The 20306-nt window shown below is 43.8% G+C and overlaps 1 protein-coding gene and 1 pseudogene across 5 annotated transcripts in view; both read right to left on the reverse strand.

The window, feature by feature from the left end:
- LOC147034441 (serine/threonine-protein kinase MARK1-like) overlaps positions 1 to 16078 on the reverse strand; it is a 79984-nt gene extending 63906 nt beyond the window's left edge. For 3 of the 5 annotated variants that reach the window (XR_015058734.1, XM_085883474.1, XM_085883447.1), the window contains exons 1-4: positions 15511 to 16078; positions 10702 to 10740; positions 7895 to 7943; positions 6611 to 6676 (exon numbers count right to left, since the gene is read on the reverse strand). Coding sequence is in view for 4 of the 5 variants with exons in the window: in XM_085883474.1 (XP_085739600.1) it covers positions 6611 to 6676; positions 7895 to 7922 (94 nt within the window). In the remaining variant the exon portion in view is untranslated. Of the gene's footprint in view, positions 1 to 6610; positions 6677 to 7894; positions 8466 to 10701; positions 10741 to 15510 lie in introns of those variants that run through there. The other 2 variants (XM_085883468.1, XM_085883459.1) reach the window with 2 other exon arrangements.
- LOC147034444 (uncharacterized) lies at positions 102 to 6544 on the reverse strand (annotated as a pseudogene).
- Positions 16079 to 20306: the final 4228 nt, after the last annotated feature.

The raw sequence follows: 20306 nt of genomic DNA on the forward strand, positions 1-20306 counted from the left end.
TGTAGCACTCGGGATTTTGGAGGAACACCGATGAGAGAGAAGAGTTTGTTGAGTGAAAAAGAGGGAAGAGTGGTTTGGGGGAATGGGTTGGATGGTCACACTCACTCTCCATGCTGAAATCACCAAAACAAAGACATGATTTATTTTTCAACATTGTGGCTTTACTTCTCAAAGGCCGTACAAGCTGTTACAAGTTACCACCACTTTCATGGCTCCTGATACTTGTCTCCCTGGCTCCGTGATGAAGTTAACCACTTTCCAATAAATGGGGAACTTCATTATTTTATTAATGTGTAAAATTATTACCCTCGTCAGTTCAAAAAATCTTCTTCTCTGAAGTGGCTGAACAGATTGAGGCAAAACTTTACACGTCTTACCGTCTCTCCATGAGGAACAAAACGTTCACACACCTGACAGCATCGGTCACATGGTTTGGCAGCGATATTGGATTTACCCTGAAACCTATAAAAATCTTCTTCTCCAGAACAGCTGGACAAATCGAGGGGAAACTTCACACAAATGTTCCCTCAAACCATGTGTATACGAGTTTGTTAAGGCATAATTGATCAGTCACATGGTTTGGCAGCCATATTGGATTGAAGGGAAATACTAAACAATGTTTTCTCTGGAACCGCTTAATCAATCGATGTGAAACTTCAGATTTATGATCTGGTAGTGATAGAGAATAAATGTTTTAAATTTCAACTTGATCGGACACGTGTTCTGGCAGCCGGAATTATTTTTTATTTAATTTTGATATGAGTTTAAAAATAAATAAATAATAAATCTCACTTGGCTGTGCCTGAGGGGAGAGAAGTAGCAGCTGAAATGTGAATCCTCTCCAGGTTCCTCTTGATGACCTCATCTTTGCTTTTTCCTTGTTCGGATTCCTTCTGATTACTCCAATGCAGGACCATTCCTGTTTGGTCTTCCACTTGATTTGAATTAAATGTATTTTTATCCCATTCCAAATTCAATTGAATGATAATGAACGTCATGGGTCAGGGTCAGGTATCCGATCAAAGCGGGACGTCTTGGTACCCAGTCATCATTGCCAGCAGTTATAAAGTGACAGTTGTCGTTATGTCTGTTATCAATTATGTAACACACAATTACATACACCACACAAAACACACCACACAAAACGACACAAAATACACCACACAAAACAACACAAACACCACACAAAACAAGTTCTGGAGAGGTCCAGCAATATCTGATTACTCTTTTTCTTGTTTGTTTTCCAGGACATTCCTCTAAATTTCCCCATTGAAATTTCACCTGGAATCACATCATCATTAGTCCTGGCGCTGGGAGGGGGGGGGGAGTTCGTGTCCATCACTCTTCTGCGGCGTTACCTTGGATTTTCTTGTTCTGGAAACCAAGACCTTCAAGAAAAGTTTGGGTAACACTTCCAAACCAAGTACGTTTTCTCTGCAGCCCCGGCCAAACATTTACGGTTTCGCCCGTAGTTATCCAAATTGACGATATCGGAGTTCCTGGGAAAACGTCATAATCCCGCACACGGAAATGGTTTATTTTGCTCTGGTTTGATTTTTGGAGTGCATTTAACCAATTTCTATTGCGATTTGTTACACTAAATGCACAAAATATCCAGAAATTGCCATAATTTAGATAATTGTTGATGACATCACTACTGGTTTCAACAATACCATATTATATCGGGGTACTATTACCAGATATCGCTTCAAATGCCACCAATAAATATTATAACAACCTTGCAAGGTTATTTGCAATCACTTTCTAAAGGAATTTAGGAATACAAACATGAGGAATTCATCTATAACTGTTAGTTTCGTATGAGTCGTAGCTTTAAACATGCTACATCACCCCCTAATGTTTGTGGATTAAGCTGGTTGACAATATTCATCTCTTTCAATAAATTACAATGACTGGTTGAGCTCTGATCTGATTATAGGCATATATGCAACAGCTTGCTGGTATTATACATTGAGAAAAACATTAACATGTTTATAAATGACAATTTATTCAAAACGTTCATGAATGTCACTTCTAATATGAAACATACTCGAAATTGCAGGAGTTACCATCATTATTTAAATATACCGAGAAATCCGCAGTTGTAGAATCATACAATCATCTAAAACAGTTGTTTAAACCAAGCAAAGTACGACAAAGATCATGTATTGAAATCTGATGATTAGATGCAAGTCAATGTAATGACAAAACTTGGTATCATATGCGAGCACAGTTCTCACAAGAGAGCAAGAAAGGAAAACATTTCTATCATCGCCTAATCAGTCCCACAAATTACAATTTGATAAAAGGAGTAGTGATAAACAGGTAATAACCATAATTTACCGAATAATTCCATTTCAAACAAAATGGGGAATTTCAATGTTCAGCAATTTCAACAAATGAATTTTACTGAGTGATAATGAATCGTACCCGGTAGTTACTAAAATTGTATAGCCATAAATGGTAGACTAATTTCTTCATATAAATGGGAATTATAATTCTCGACAATCTCAAGCAGTGCTTTTATGCTACAAGTTAGCCTATATGAACAAACAATGGGATTTTGCAGGCATTGCGTGAGGTTTTCATGCAGCGACAGAACTTCCCACACTTAACCCCAGACATCCGGCATGAACATGTTGATTTGGCGCACTTTTGGCAAGTCCAGGAGACAGACCAGCAGAAATCAAGATTTTTCCAAGAACTTACATGCATGAGGTGACCCTGATCATACACATATCCATAATCTTCAGGCTTCACAGACTCTGTTTCATGATCCAGATGGTTCTCCAGGGCGTGCATGATGGTATAAGCGGAATAAAACGCACGCTGAATGTGAGGATGTCGGCCCTGACAAGTCGGTGGTAGGTTGTACAGACAGCTGTTTTTGCTGCAGTGAAAGATCTCTGCTCTGAGGGTGACGAAATCGTCAGCGTCGCTTCCTCTTCTCAGCACTTTCACCAGATATCGTTCAGCATTGCGAGCTACGGCAGCCGATCGGAATGGGGATGTGGCAAAATGCTTGAGGAATCTCTTGGGATCCGCCTTTAGTGCAGCCTTCTTGGTACCAACTTTGCTGGTGATGTCGCATCCTGTAAGGCTGTAAAGAGCTGGCAGGACTGCACATAAATGTTGACCCAGGTTCTGGAAAAGTGTATGAAGTGGCACATATCGAGTTGTATCCCCCAGACCAGCTCGAACCCATAACTCCTCCAGGTTGTGTTGCAGAGACACTTGCATGTGATACAACAGAGCAACAATGACGTCGGTGTCATTGGAGATGACAACACACACGCTGTATCTGGAGTCCAGAGCATCAAGAATATGGATAAGGATGCGAAGATCAGCTTCCTCAAATGTTGAATGGAGATGATCTAAAACAGTCTCTGTGCCCTCATGAACCTTGATGCAATGAACGTCCTCGTCTTCTCTCGTCACTTGGCCGACCACAGTGGGGTAACGTCGAACAACTCGAGACGCATTTTCACGAAGATGAGAATAGATCAGCTTTTCTAGTTGAATCTTGTTACCATTTGAAGGCCAAAGGTTGCCATCTCTTTCGGCAGAGGTGTCCCTGGCTCGACGCAGCTGAGCTTGATTGGTGCAGTGTCAGTCCGCCTTATTCTCTCACCGTCCTTAATTGAGCCGTCTTCAGAGTACATATCGAAAACATAGTCACATTGCCCAAACTCATGGTATACATCTGTAAATGATGAAAAGGCCGTAACTAATTCTTGAAAAGTTGCCAGTCTGGTTCATCGAACTTTGCGAACATTAGCCGTAACGTCAATCATGAAGTTTGAGTTTCTCTGATGCTTGTATCAGTCGTTGTCAGGTTTTAGGAAAGTCTGCAATTCTTTGAGAAGTTGGCTTTTATCAGGCTTGGTCATCAGTCCCTCCTCGTCAAAAAGGAGTGGGGAGGGTACAAATGGTAAAGTAGTAAAGTTTCTGAAGTGAGTCCACGGTCACGGGCGATCTCGAAGTTTTTGTCAGCTCTGTTGTGCTCCTTGATTGTCTTTTTGAGAGTCTTCTGTGGCGGACGACGGATCGTTTTCATGGATTTGGGAGAAGAACGATGGATTACTGGACTCAGTCTGGTAGGTTTGTCGATAAATCGCTCTTGCCTAAACATGATATATTTCGCCTTTCCCTTTGAGATGCAGTTGATCATGTCCTCGCGAATATCATCTGTCATAATCTCTCTGGTGACAAAATTGTGAAGAAGGGCTGTGTTGGTCGATGACAGGGGAGAGCCTTTCTCTTCAACATATTGTATCATGGCCTGGACGTGAGATTCGTTGCGAGTTGTGATGGTCTGTGAGGACTCTTGGTGATTTGAGGACTCGTGAGTGTTCTCCCTCACACCGGCATACTCATGGTGGAGATTTTTGACTGCCATCATCTCATGATAAATGAGGTCCCATTGCGCCACATACTCCTTTTGCTTTGCATGTCCGATAACCCCGTCACTGCACTTCCATAAGTTGATGCTCTGCTCCAGCTTCTGATCTCCACCAACTGCTGTGAAGCGGCCAGGTTTGTCCTTGATTGAGAACTTCCCTTTTGAGAAGTTCTCGAAGACTGATGGCGCAGTTTGAGGAAGCAGTGGCATATCCTCCAAGTAGACCGAGGACCAGCGTCGGTAATTGAATGAATCAAAGGAAGCAAACAGGTAGAGAGACCGCTGCACAGCGTCAATATGGAGCTCCCATGACCCCTCATGATCAGCTCGCAAGAGATCTCGCACCACACCCATCATGTCTAGGAATTGAGCCCAGTATCGAAAGTTTTCATTGCTGGATGATTGGCTTTGGATAAATAGATCAAGGTCAGTGGATAGATTGGTAGCAGTGGTCGCAAATTCTGTCATATATTTCTGAGCATCGCTGATATTCTTCTTGGTGAAAGTTGACTTTAGCTTTGCGAGGATAACAAGCTCTGATGCATACGGTAAGATGCCCTTCTCTGTGAAGAATTCATTATTGAGAAGACGTTGGAATGATTCAGCCAGTAATTGGATGCCTTGAAGGGAGCGGCTGTCATGACCTCCATTGAGAATCGAGTTCTGAATGACAGTGGGACCGAAGACACCTGCCTCCAGCACAATGTTGCCAGCTCCACTTATTGGACCAAAACTACGACTCCTCTGAAAATAAACTGTTGTAGATAAATTCCTCCCGTTTTCATCCAAATTGTTTGTGTATAAAACACTTGCAAGGTTGTTTTGATTCACATGGGGTCCATTTGAAACGATAGTTAGGTAATAGCACTGTCTGGAAACTGAGGTATGTTTCAACCCGAATGTGATTGCATTGAAAAAATTGGCTAAAATATCCCAATTTATTGTTATTGTAATGAATTTAGGGTAACAAATCACAATAGAAATTCGTTAATTGCACTCGAAAAATCAAACCAGAGCAAAATAAACCGTGTGTGTGTGTGTCTGTGTGTCTGTGTCTGTGTCTGTGTCTGTGTCTGTGTCTGTGTCTGTGTCTGTGTCTGTGTGTCTGTGTGTCTGTGTGTGTCTGTGTGTGTCTGTGTGTGTCTGTGTGTGTCTGTGTGTCTGTGTGTCTGTGTGTCTGTGTGTGTGTGTGTCTGTGTGTGTGTGTGTGTGTGTGTGTGTGTGTGTGTGTGTGTGTGTGTGTGTGTGTGTGTCTGTGTCTGTGTCTGTGTCTGTGTCTGTGTGGACATTGGGACCATACTCTGTGCAGAGCATTGGTGCTGCTGAAGCATTCTCAAGAAACAAAAGGTTTTTAATCTCCTTTTCTTTTATATCAGACATTGTGCAGTCATTATAACTTTCCTCCAAAACGATAACAAAATACTTCCTCAATTGAGTTGAATTGTACAAGCAGCATAGAATTAAATATTTATTTGTTTATCACATTTGATGGAATGTTGTAGAAAACAACAGGTTGATGGGTGATAAGATTGTGTGGGAAACAAGAACATCACTCATGACAGGATGGCATCACAAGCTCCTCTCAACGGAATGCCGTGATGTCATCCAGCATGGCAAGCCTGGTGTTGCCTTAACCGTTAGGGTGGCTGGCTTAAAATCTCAGGGCCTTGAGTTCAAGCCCCTGTCTCTTCATCATTGAATTAACCCCAGGCAGGTTGACTCAGTGTGCCATCCTTCTGAAGTCGGCAAAATCGGTAACGGGGTGGCATTGCTCAGCCGTGCTCTCAGAAAATGATGCAGCCAAGCAGCCAGAGGCTGTGCACGAATAAATAAATAATCCAGCATGGCAAACACTTTGAGAAAAGTGTGCTTTCAGCCAGACTAACCGGAATAGAAGATGGAAGTAAATTGAGATGCCATAATCAGAATTGTAAGACATTGTTATTGATGCCGATGAAGTTTGGTGACCATCCATGAAGGAGTAAGAGAGGAGATGGGAAACATAAATAGATATCGTGGTGTTATTTATATCGATGTACATTGTGGAATATGCTTGAACAAGCTTCATCAGACCTGGCACTTCCCAAAAGGTTCACTCATGACATGAATGACACGGTAAAGCCATGCAGTGAAAAGCCACATATAATCCACAGTGAATTAGGAACAGACATCACACCTGAAGAACAGAAGAACGATAAAGAAACATACCTCCATGTGCAAGTTCCATCACCATGTACATCATTTCCTCCGTCTTGTTAACATCAAACATTCGAACTGGGTGGGGATGGCAGAGTGCAGCATAAAGTAAACTATATCATGAATAAAATGCACAATTACAAAATTGATATTACATTGAAAACATCAGTCAAGTGAACGGTAACTTTGTGATGAGAACCATAAGTTATGGTGAGGCCTTCAAATGCCCCTCTCTCCCCCATCCCCTTTTCCTGTGAATGATGTGGCTGATCTGCTGAGATACTCAGCGTTAAGTTCCACATAAAGCATGTTCTGGACATTCCTTGAGATGGGAAAGCAGTTTGCATTGGGACAACTCGTGCACCTTGGTATTGAAATGTCCTGCTGTGGATCTATTGGATGCAGAGTGACTATATCTTAAGACCCATGAGATCATGAATTATCATGGTCTTATAATGATCACGTGACCCTGAGTCCTTGGAACACCTGTGCAGAGCCATTATCATTATCATGAGAACATGGACCCTTTAACACCCCCAGTGCAGAGCAACTGTCCTGAGACCCCTGAGAGGTGTGTACAATCCAACGTGGCCGACTTTTTAGAAAGAACCTCAGGGTCTACAACCCAGAAAGGTCCTCAGGGTGGGTCCGCAGGACCTGTAACCAGACTATTTGGTGCAATGGTTAAAGTGTCCACTCTGAGTGTGGGAGGTCGGTGGTCGAAACCCGTCCGAGTCATACCAAATATTTTAACAATGGTACATGCTGCTTGCTTGCTTTGCATTCAGCACTTAAAAGGACAGAGCATGGATAAACAGCCATTGGTTGGCAATGCTAGTGGTCTTCAACATCCTTCGGCTCATGCGAGCAGACAGGACACCCGGCATAATATGTATCCGAGGGGAGGAGAACTTCATGGTGCAGCACCCTGCCTACGAAGCATCTATCATACAGTATATAATCATGTCGGGAATCGAACCCAGACGAGGTAGATCCAATGTAAGTGAACAGCTTCTGCAGCATTCCATAATCCTATTACTTTTTGAGAAAAGAGGTTGCTGAACCATGGATAGAAGTAGACTCGTCAGTTGAGCCATTTTTGATGAAATACACCAACAAATGAACACAAACCCCAAAAGTTTTAATCCATATTTTCTGCAATCATTTCATGAAAAAAACATTTCAAAGACCACTGCTTATGAAGTCCACTTGTCAGTGAACACCGGTGATGATACATGAAGAACATCATCAAAATGATGATTACAATTTGTTCATTGGAATGAAACCCTCACTTACTGATGTTTGGATGATTTAATGAAGACATGATTGAGGCTTCATTTGAAAACTGCAAAAGAGAGAGGGAGAGAGAGAAAGAGAGAGCAATGTTTGTAATAAAGTAACATCATGTGAAATTGAATGAACTCATCTGACAGCCCATGCCCTCGTGTGTCGGCATCCCTCAAGTTTCATGCACCGTGTACACACAAAGATGATGGAATGACTCGATGAGGTATCAGACCAAATACAATGGGACAGTTTGCTTTGTGGAATGGACTCTTGATCCAACTTTGTGTGAGAAACCAGCAATCCTGTTTTTTAAACATACAATTTATCGACTATATGACCACAACTACAACTTCCTCAATTATTCCCACCTCATTGCTGGGTCGGCAAGGGGAAGTTTTTGGACCAAGTCTTTCTCGAACCGGATGGCGAAGCCTGACGTTCAGCAAAAGGTGAGAGGAGTTTGTAATTTGTTCAGGATGCCGGTGATAATTTGTCTCCTCTTTAAGAAAAACACTGAGGGGTCATTAATGTCCACAAACAAGTCGTGCTCACAGATGGGACAGCCAGCGTCACGTCCTTCCGATGGACCGTGCACACATTGATGCCTTACCCTGCATGTGAAGCACCAGGATGACAGTTTTTGGTTGGAGCGGGATTCAAACCCAAGGGAAACAGATGAGAGGTGAGTGCACAAACCTCTGGAGGCAAGGCTGTCAGGCCAGTCCCCACAACTGAGATATGAACCCCGTGAGAACATGACATGGAACTGTTTAATCCCCTTTGAATATGGAACATGAGAAGAGTTTTTCAAAATACCGTTCGTTGCCAGAAATATTTATATTTGTATGATACCGAAGAAGAAGATGACATTTTAATTAGTGCCATGAACACGAGATCAGTTTTGTGAATACATTTGTTTTCCACCTGCAGGGAGGTGCAAATTTTCATATCAGATTCTGCAACCGGTCCAGACGGCATCAGCACATGTGTCCTAAAAACCTGCTCCTCTGCTCTTACTCATCCTCTCTCTGTTCTATTCACCCTCTCATTTGCTCAAGGTCATCTCCCATCTGCTTGGAAATCAGCAAACATTACCGCTCCTGCATAAAAAAGGTACAAAAACAGATCCCTGCAACTTCAGATCAATCAGCCTTCTCCCAATCATCAGTAAGGTTATGGAATCCATCATCGCTTCAGACATTAAATCCTTCCTCTTCTCCAATGGCCTGATTTCCGATCATCAATTTGGTTTCAGACCAGGTCACTCTACCCTGGATATGCTGCTTCTGCTCTCCCAACAATGGATGGAGATCCTCAATGCCAGATGTGAAATCGGAGTCGTATCCCGAGACATATCGCGTGCTTTTGACATGGTCTGGCACCCTGCTCTGCTCACCAAACTCTCTTCCTATGGTGTCCAAGGCCATCTCCACTCATGGCTCGCAGGATTCCTCCCTCCTGTCACAGCTAAAGTGTGGCCCTAAGTGAAGTTCTTCCATCCCCTCTTCCTGTCCAGGCTGGAGTTCCTCAAGGCAGCGTTCTGGGTCCTGTTCTTTTTCGTGTTTTCATCAACGATCTCTCCAACTCTCTGGAAAATCCTCTTTATCTTTTTGCTGATGAGTCCACCCTCTGCCGTACCATCTGTCATCCTTCAGACCGGCAAGCAGGAGCTTCTTCGCTCACTGCAGATCTGGGTAAAATCACAAACTGGTCCAACACGTGGAACATGTCTTTCAATCCTGAAAAATCTCACACTCTCACGACGTCTCTCTGAAAGGATCGTTTGAAACCCCTCCACTCCCCCCCCCGCCCCCGCCATCTATTTTCTCAACAATCTTCTGGAAGAAATCCTTTCATTCAAGCTTCTGGGTCTCACTATCTGCCATTATCTTTTCGGGGAAAGCCACATTTCCACGCTGGCCTCCAAAGCCAGTCGACGACTGAGAATCCTAAATCGTGCAAAGTCCTTCCTCGGTCAATCTGAGCTCCAGACCAGAGACAAAACTTTCATCCGCAGCCTGATGGAGTACTGCTCTCCCCTCTGGGCTGGTGCTCCCGTCTCTCACCTTTCTCGGCTTCACGATGTGCAAACCAAGACATTTAGAGTCATTGGTATCTCCTGCGATGAGGCTGAGTCTTTGGGCCTCTCACTCTCTCACTGCAGGCAGGTCGGTGGTCTTTTTGTCTTCCACCGTCTCCTCTTCTCTCTCACCCCGCCTGCTCTCTCTGCGATATGTCCTCCCCCACCCCCCCCCCATATTTCCGCAGGGCAATCAAGGTCCACTCGCAATCCACTTCTGGTAAAACTACCAAAATCACGAATCACTGCCCACCTTCACCCTTTCATTCCTCTTTTTACCGACTTTGGAATAAACTCCCACACTCTCTTCAATCCCATTCTTTCCTCTCGACCTTCAAAACAGCTGGTTCACCACCACCTCTTATCATCCCCCATCCAAATCCTCGATCTTTTCTACCCACGTTCATCCACCCCAAACCCACCTCCTTCAAATTCCCTGCTTTCTTTCCTAAAAGTCCCTGTAATGTCCATCTGCTCTTCTCATGTTCCCCACCCCATCCCTCTCCCTTCCATAGATCTCCTAATGTCTCTGTTCCCCACTATTTTTGTTCTTCCTTCTCTCCCTCCCCCCACATCTTGTCTCCCCCCCCCCCTTGTTGTGTGTTGTGTGTTCGTTCTCATATGAGCCTCGACAAGGTATACAAAAAAAAAGAAGAAAATCATGAACGTAGGTTAAGGATAAAGTCACATGATACTGTGATGTACACTCTAACCCAGTTCATCATGAAATACTCACATTGATCCAGTCACCATTGTGGGAAACCTTCACAGCAAACTAGAAGAGACAGACAAGTAAAAGTTTGTCATCAATAGGTACGGAGCTTTGAGGGATATTATTTACAACAATTGACTCCTCACAAGTATCGTGCACATCTTGCAAAATCACAAAAACATGGTGACTTATGAATCGATGGTAACAGTCAAGCATGGCATCAGCCTCTATTAATAAAAGGTTCAGGGAAGTTTATCAACAGGAGACGAGTTTGTAAATACACGAAGGTTTAACAAAAAAAAATCCCGGTGAAGTTTACAACATTTACATTCATTTGAATGCATTTCACAGTCTGTACGAATTTATGGGATGGACTTGATGGGAAAGTGTTAACCTCATTATACACCCCCCCACCCAAACCCCCCACAATGTTGAATGGAAAGGACATGGTCAGGGTGTGCGAGCAGCAAATTTGATTGCTCATGATGATGTAAGATTCTGTAATATTTTGTCCAAGTACGGTTCAATGGAATGCCTTTATAAATGCTAAAAAGGTAATTTGTGTTATTCAGAAAAAAAAAATTAAGACATTTCCCACCATTGATGCAGCATCTTTTACAACACCTTGTTTAATACATTACATTTGTTCTTCGTGTCTGTTGTTTGTGTCCTTTTTGACGTCCTTGAAAACACTACGTTTCCTGTTTGGAATGATTTTTTATTGTTTGACTGCCAGACAGGCAAAGAATAAAAATGAAATTGCTCATTGAGCAAGGAATTGCCGGAATAACTTTGTCATATCTCCGTGATCTCTGGAAATCAATTTGGACCTTTTTAGTCGATAGTGCTTCTGTTTAACGAGTTATAGCACTTAGTTTGGTCATGATCGTAACTTGGAAGTCAATCGGACTTGAAATGGCGTCTTTATCGCAATTTGAAAGTTTTGACCCGACCCCTCTGACATTCGACCCCCGACCGCTAAGAAGGGTGTTGGTGTGACACCCAAATGAGAGATAAGGTTGGATGCAGTGTTGGAGGATGCACATTTTGGATTTGGTTTGAAGTCGATACGTCCATTTTCGCAGACGTTATTGCGAAAATAAGAATTTAGTTTTTTTGGTGACCTTGACCTTTGACCTCGATTCACCAAAAACGACAAGTGTCTAAGTTGGACCATTGGCAACGTCTGTACCCAGTTTGGTGATGATCGCTGAAACGGTGTGGCTGCTACAGGGTAAACAAATACACAAACAGACAGACACACAGAATTACACACACAACCGACCAACATAATTGCCGAAATCGGAAGGATTCCGGAAATTAATGAAGTGGTTTAGTTTATCATTTATAATATGAAATAGGGAAAGCCAAGAAACAAATGAAACCCTTTAGAATTACCCTTTATAATTACCCTTTATAATAACCCTTTAGAATTACCATTTATAATAACCCTTGAGAATTACCTTTTGAATAACCCTTTAGAATAACCCTTTATTATAACCGTTTGGAATTACCCTTTATAATTACCCTCCAGAATAACACTTCAGAATAACCCTTTGGAATTACTACTTATAATAACCCTTTATAATTGCCTTTTAGAATAACCCTTCAGAATAACCCTTTAGAATGACCCTTGAGAATTACCATTTATAATTACCCTTGAGAATAACCCTTCAGAGTAACCCTTTAGAATAACCCTTTATAATAACCCTTTATAATAACCCTTTCTAATTACCCTTTGGAATCACCCTTCAGAATTACCCTTCAGAATAATCCTTTATAATAGCCCTTGAGAATTACCCTTTATAATTAGACATGGAAAGCTTCTTCTTGTTCGTTTTTGACGGATGGCTGAATGGACAGAAGGAAGGACAGAGTGGAATATTGAAGGAGTTTCACCGTTTAAACTGGATCTCCCTCGTGTGTGTGCATGTGTGATTGGGATGATTTCAAAGCCAAAGGAAGTTTTGCTAAACTGCAGGTTCGTGTTCTCGTAGACATGTTAAGTGCACAAAATAGGGTGTTGACTTCAAATCATGATGCAAAGGTCCCCTTTGGCATGGAAGTTCCTTAGCGTCATAGAAACAAATTTATCCACAAAGAAACAAAAGACACACGTCATATCTCAAAATACAAGATTAGCGCCGTCGACCATTTTGGAAAACATGGCGCAGTCATAGCTCATTAACCGTTTGTCATCGAAACTATTATGATACATGTTTTCTAACTAACTTGAGGTCGCTGAATTCATTTCCAGCATCAGCTATGCATTTCAGATGCATTTAAAGGTGAAATCCAAAAAATAATACAAATTATAACAAATTTTATTGTTTTTCACATACAGAAAATTTGAGGTAATTACATTATCCATCGCACAATGTCGTAATTACATAAGTTCTTCCTCTTCTCCTCTCTTGTCCTGCTACATCCTGCCAGTGTGGGCGCACGAACCTTGACATCTGCAGAGAAGCATACAGCGCTGTCTCTGCACGCAGCACTTACAAGGAGCTTTACATTCAGTCTTACACTTGCAAATGGACCGCACAGTCTTCTTCCCCATCTCATCTGGATTGAGGATCTCATCAAGATTCGCAACTTGTTGTGTGTCTGACAAGTGCTGGTGAATGCTGACGCATGTTCCATGGAGGGCTGATGTTGCAGTCGTCGTAGAGGATGGATTATGGTCAATGTTATCAAAACCGCCTGTGGTGAAAACGTGTTTAACTGCCTGAGGGGGGACCACCACACCAACCTGCTCCCAGTGACCAATGACTGAATTCGCAATATCTGTACTAAGCACTTTCAAATGGTCATACGAGATGCACAACCCTCGCTGATGCAAATCATCGATTCGAAATTCACGGCCAGTTTGAAGATGTACTTTCATAGCCATATACAGCGAAGCTGGTGTTTCCCTTTCTCTGTTGTGACGTGCAACACTGTCACGTTTTTTGGATCTGCATGCAACTGAGTTGAAGATGATATGCTACCCAATTGATGTTGCAACCTTGGACTTCTTAGATCCAGGAGATGGCTGATCGATAGATGGTCCATCAAGAAGCATGTACAGGAATGAACACAGAGTGGTTGGAATTGATTCAGCTTCAGATGAGGTTGAGAAGAAACCCGTAAAAGCTTGCCGAATTTGAAGATATTATCGACAGAGGATCTTGACTGCTTTGTGCAGGGTGGAGACTTCAGTTGATGTATTGTCTTTCATATCAACTATAGCTTTGGATAGGTCATCGTCGAAAACAAGAGATCAGCAACGGTTAATCTTTACTGCCTTGATGTCAGAAATCATGCGCTCAATGTTCTCTCTCAGGCGTGTTGTATTGCATTTGATGTGGGGAAAGCCGAGAGCAGCAATACGCTTATCATAAAGGGTCGTCGAGTGAGCCATTGCTTGCGACCTCCCTGAACCACGGTTATCTTCAATAAAGTCAAGTAACTCATTGAGAACATGTGCTCGCATCACCTGCGTGTTATGACTATCAGTGATGTGAAATCCGACCGTCTCCACTTTCCTATACAGCCGAGTCAGGCACGCATGATGATAGACGGCATTGATGGCGATCAAGTCAACAGCGGAGAGTTGAGACAACAGGCGTTTGTCACCCAACAGCTGAGCACAGTCATTGATTTTTTTTTTTCTCAGCCAAGTGTAGCAGCTTTTCTGAGCTCTTTCTTGTTGCCCACTTCATCACAAAAGAGACACGGAGTGTCAATTGGTTCACTCAAAGATGCAGAGGTTGATGTCTGTGTGACTGACCTGGCTGCACGAGTTTTTACCGGGCTAAATGACGCTTGTCCTTGATGCTCATTCCTGGCTCTCTGCACTTTCTGATCGTCGACAACATTCCTGCAAGCTTTGTGCCACACTCCATGATTAGACATCATCAGCTGCACTCTATTCTGAGTATCACTGTCACCAGTATTCTCTACGAACACAAAATCAGGCAGCTCACCTAATTCATTGAGTTCCTGGATATTGTTCACAACCTGTCTGTAAGTGGCTGAAAGTCTTTCAGGATTGTTTCTCAATTTAACAGATGATGAGGGATCCGAAGTTGGATTATGAGTCTCGTCTGATTGACATATAAAACATAGGCTCCAGTCCATCCTGGCAGGCGTGCTGTCACAGTTATCGGAACTCATTTGGATTAGTCACTTTGAATCTGAAAGTAAAAATTAAAAATTAAAGGTCACATAACATAGATACATCATGTGACTAACTCATGTGTAGTTAAATTCGGCATGAGAAAACCATTTCTGAGTTGGGTCTGACCTAACCATCATATAGTAGACATGTTAAGTCATGTCTCATTCTCACAATTTTTTTTCTCATACATTTTAGAAAAAATGTAACATTTATGTATTTTTGTGTATGATTTGACCTTTAAATACATCAGAAAGCAAAATTGTCACCGAAAATGAGTTCAGTGACCTCAGGTTCGTTAGAAAACATGTATCATAATAGTTTATATGACAAACGGTTCATGAGCGATGACTCGGCCATGTTTTCCAAAATGGTCGACGGTGGCCATCTTGGATTTTGAGACATGACGTGTATCTTTGGATATATTTGTTTCTATGACCCTCAGGAAATTCCAGGCCAAATGGGACCTTTGCATCACGATTTGAAGTCAAATGTCAATTAACATGTCTACTATTCCAATTCACTTTTAAATTGTAACATTTAATTCAAATTAACTTGTTCTTCGATCGTAAACTCACATTTACAGGAACAGGTGGAGTTGATTTTTATTTTTTAACCTTCATCAACATGAACCACCTTTACCCTAAAAGGCGGCACAGATAACTTTTCCGTACCTCTTGGTTGGAGCAGACATTCCGTGCCTGATAAACGGCTCCGAATCCTCCTTGGCCGAGCTTCTTGATGAGCTCATAGTTGTGGATCTAAACACAAAGTGAAAGTAAATGTCATGTTTCAGTAAAACACCAGTAAAAGAGAATGTTAACAACGTTTTTATAAAATATATATTTCTCAATATCATATCACCTTTATAATCCAGTTGTTATGTTGAAAGAAACTTGATAAATACTCCACAGATAAACTTTATCAATCAAATGATTTGGTCACATCGAACACTTCCAAGTGTCGGGGATGTGATCGAGTGATCATGATGGGATTTGGGAACTTCAGGCCCTAAGATCTTAAGCCAGTCATCTCAACACAAAAGCCAACAACAATGTTCTTTCATGAGTAAAGACGAATAAAGTAGATAACCATCAACAAAGTCTCGCAAACCCTGAAAGGTCGAGTCAAAGGTGTTGAAGATGAACAATTGTTCAATTCAGGAGGCAATGCGGGTGAGGAAATGTTCTCCAAGTTCAAATCCGGAGGACGTGCAGGTGAGCAATTGTTCCCCAAGCTCAAATCCGGTGGACTTGCAGGTAAGGAAATGTTCCCCAAGTTCAATTCCGGTGGACTTGCAGGTAAGGAAATGTTCCCCAAGTTCAAATCCGGTGGACTTGCAGGTAAGGAAATGTTTGCGAAGTTCAAATCCCAAGGACGTGCAGGTGAGGAAATGTTCCCCAAGTTAAATTCCAGAGGACTTGCAGGTGAGGAAATGTTCTCGAAGTTCAATTCCGGAGGACGTGCAGGTGAGCAATTGTTTCCCAAGCTCAAATCCCGAGGACGTGCAAGTGAGCAATTGTTCTCAAAGTTCAAATCCGGAGGACGTGCAGGTGAGGAAATATTCCCCAAGTTCAATTCCGGTGGACTTGCAGGTAAGGAAATGTTTGCGAAGTTCAAATCCCAAGGACGTGCAGGTGAGGAAATGTTCCCCAAGTTAAATTCCAGAGGACTTGCAGGTGAGGAAATGTTCTCGAAGTTCAATTCCGGAGGACGTGCAGGTGAGCAATTGTTTCCCAAGCTCAAATCCCGAGGACGTGCAAGTGAGCAATTGTTCTCCAAGTTCAAATCCCGAGGATGTGCAGGTGAGGAAATGTTCCCCAAGTTCAATTCTGGAGGACTTGCAGGTGAGGAAATGTTCTCGAAGTTCAAATCCCGAGGACGTGCAAGTGAGCAATTGTTCTCGAAATTCAAATCCCGAGGAGGTGCAAGTGAGCAATTGTTCTCCAAGTTCAAATCCCGAGGATGTGCAGGTGAGGAAATGTTCCCCAAGTTCAATTCCGGAGGACTTGCAGGTGAGGAAATGTTCTCGAAGTTCAAATCCCTCGGACGTGCAGGTGAGCAATTGTTCCCCAAGCTTAAATCCGGAGAACGTGCAGGTGAGCAATTGTTCCCCAAGTTCAAATCCCGAGGACGTGCAGGTGAGCAATTGTTCCCCAAGCTCAAATTCGGAGGACGTGGAGGTGAGCAACTGTTCTCTAACTTCAAATCCGGAGGACGTGGAGGTGAGCAATTTTTCCCCAAGCTCGATTCGGGAAGTAATGGAGATGAGGAATTGTTCCCCAAGCTCCACTGCTGCTCCGCTCCAGAATTACAATCCATTGTTTTTCATGAGCACAAATAAAATCACAACCAAACACAAAACGAACAAAGTGCGTCTGCTCGAAAAGCTGCAAAGCAAACGATGACAAACTCACTGTGACGTTTTAGCACCATGGTTACAAGAGCAGGTGAGATCACAATCCCATTGTGACATCATTAAAAAAAAAAATTAGAAATGTAAAACATTGGGATAATGGGAAACTTCTATTGGAATACATGTTGGGTAACACAATCAAGGTCGGGTTATTTAAAAGTTTTGTAAAACACGAAGAAGATTGTTTTTAGATTAGTGAGGATAAATAAATTAATAAATAAACAATCAAGCCAGAAATACATGAACAAAGTGGAAAAGAGGGAACAACACATTAATAGCAGGGTCGAGGGACAAAACTGAGGGACAAGAGTTCGGGGGAGGGGATACTGGTGTGGGAGGGGCGGGGAAAGACTGGTCTGGGGTGGGGGAGACTTTGGGTAGGGGGAATGGTCTGGGAGTTGGTGGGGAGAGATTTGTTTGGTTGGGGGAGAGGGTGAGATTGGTCAGGGAGGAGGAGGGAGGAGACTGGTCTGAGAGGAGGAGAAAGACGTGTATTGGAGGAGGGAGAGATTTGTCTGTTGGTGGGGGCGGGGGTGGGGAGAGACTGGACTTGTGGTGGGCCAGTCTGGTCTGGGGGGTGGGGAAACTTGTCTGGGAGAGGCTGGGGAGGGATTCATCTGGCCCAGAGGGGGGGGAAGTGAGACTGGTCTTGGAGGTGGGGGAGGGACCTCGTCTGGGAGGGCGTGGGGAGGAACTGGTCACGGAACTGTGGCGGGGGGGGGGAGGACTCGTCTGGGAGGTGGGGGAGAGATTGGTATGGGAGGTGGAGAAGGGGAGACGTCTGGGTGGGGGGAGCATGGTTTCGGGGGAGGAGATTAATCCGGGGGAGGGGTGGGAGACTGGTCTTGGAGGGGAGACTGGTTTCGTGGGGGGGACTGGTCTGGGAGTGTGAAGACTGATCTGGGAGGTGGACACTGGACTGGGAGAATGGCGAGAGACTGGTGTGGTCTGGCAGGGGGCGGGGAAGACTGGTCTGGGAGAGGGGGAGCTTAGTAAGCTCGGTGGTGGAGTGATTGGTCAGGGGAGGGTGGGAGGCTGGTCTGGGAGGTGGGGGAGAGATTGGCCTGGCAAGGGGGGCGAGACTGGTCTTGGAAGTAGGGGAGGGACTGGTCTGGGAGGGGGTGGGGAGGTACTGGTCTCGGAACTGTGTCGGAACTGTCTGGGAGGGGTAGAATGGTCTGGGAGGGGAGAATGGTCTGGGAGGGGTAGAATGGTCTGGGAGGGGTAGAATGATCTGAGGGGTGGGAAGGCTGGTCTGGGGGGGCAGGTCGGGGGGAGGGAGAGACTGGTGTGGCGGTGCAGTGGGGGAGATTGGTCTTGAAGGAGGGGGAGAGACTGGTCTGAGATTGGTCTTGGAGGAGGGTGAGAGACTGGTCGAGGAGGAGGTGGAGAGATTGGTCTGGCAGGATGGGAAGACTGGTCTGGGAAGTGGGGGGGGGGGGTTGAGATTGGTCTGGGAGCAGGGGGGGTGGATATTACATGCAGCATTTGGCTGCTGGTTGCATCATCGTTGGGAGTATAGCTGCGCCGCTGATGCAGTGCCCACTGTTACCAGTAAGCTGGTTCTCATTTCACCACCCTCAGAAGGATAACAGGATTAGTCAACTTACCTGATGTTATTTAACGCCCAACAGGGGGCTCGAACTTCTGGCCCTAAGATCTAAAGCCAGTCATCTTTCCACGAAAGCCAACAACAATCTTCTTGCATGAGTAAAGACGAATAAAATGTATAACCATCAACAAAGTCTCACAAACCCTGAGAGGTCGAGTCAAAGGTGTTGAAGATGAACAATTGATCAAGTTCAATTCAGGAGGCAATGCAGGTGAGGAAATGTTCTCCAAGTTCAAATCCGGAGGAGGTGCAGGTGAGGAAATGTTCTCCAAGTTCAAATCCGGAGGACTTGCAGGTGAGGAAATGTTCTCCAAGTTCAAATCCCAAGGACGTGCAGGTGAGGAAATGTTCCCCAAGTTCAATTCCGGAGGACTCGCAGGTGAGGAAATGTTCTCCAAGTTCAAATCCGGAGGACTTGCAGGTGAGGAAATGTTCTCCAAGTTCAAATCCGGAGGACGTGCAGGTGAGGAAATTTTCTCCAAGTTCAATTCCGGAGGACTTGCAGGTGAGGAAATGTTCTCCAAGTTCAAATCCGGAGGACGTGCAGGTGAGGAAATTTTCTCCAAGTTCAATTCCGGAGGACTTGCAGGTGAGGAAATGTTTTCCAAGTTCAAATCCGGAGGACGTGCAGGTGAGGAAATGTTCTCCAAGTTCAAATCCCAAGGACGTGCAGGTGAGGAAATGTTTTCCAAGTTCAAATCCCAAGGACGTGCAGGTGAGGAAATGTTCTCCAAGTTCAAATCCGGAGGACTTGCAGGTGAGGAAATGTTTTCCAAGTTCAAATCCCAAGGACGTGCAGGTGAGGAAATTTTCTCCAAGTTCAATTCCGGAGGACTTGCAGGTGAGGAAATGTTCTCGAAGTTCAAATCCCGAGGAGGTGCAGGTGAGGAAATGTTTCCCAAGTTCAATTCCGGAGGACGTGCAGGTGAGCAATTGTTCCCCAAGCTCGACTGCTGCTCCTCTCCAGAATTACAATCCATTGCTTTTAATGAGCACAAAGTAAATCACAACAAACACGAAACGAACAAAGTGCGTCTGCTCTCAAAGCTGCAAAGCAAACGATAACAAACTCACTGTGACGTTTTCGCACCATGGTTACAAGAGCAGGTGAGATCACGATCCCATTGTGACATCATATATAAAAAAATATGAATGTAAAACATTGGGATAATGGGAAACTTCTATTGGAATACATGTTGGGTAACACAATCAAGGTCGGGTTATTTAAAAGTTTTGTAAAACACGAAGAAGATTGTTTTTAGATTAGTGAGGATAAATAAATTAATAAATAAACAATCAAGCCAGAAATACATGAACAAAGTGGAAAAGAGGGAACAACACATTAATAGCAGGGTCGAGGGACAAAACTGAGGGACAAGAGTTCGGGGGGAAGTGGGGATACTGGTGTGGGAGAGGGCGGGGAAAGACTGGTCTGGGGTGGG

Source organism: Eptatretus burgeri, chromosome 1, assembly GCF_056783735.1.
Source record: "Eptatretus burgeri isolate ZD-2024b chromosome 1, Ebu_testis_v1, whole genome shotgun sequence".
NCBI classification, from domain to species: domain Eukaryota; kingdom Metazoa; phylum Chordata; class Myxini; order Myxiniformes; family Myxinidae; genus Eptatretus; species Eptatretus burgeri.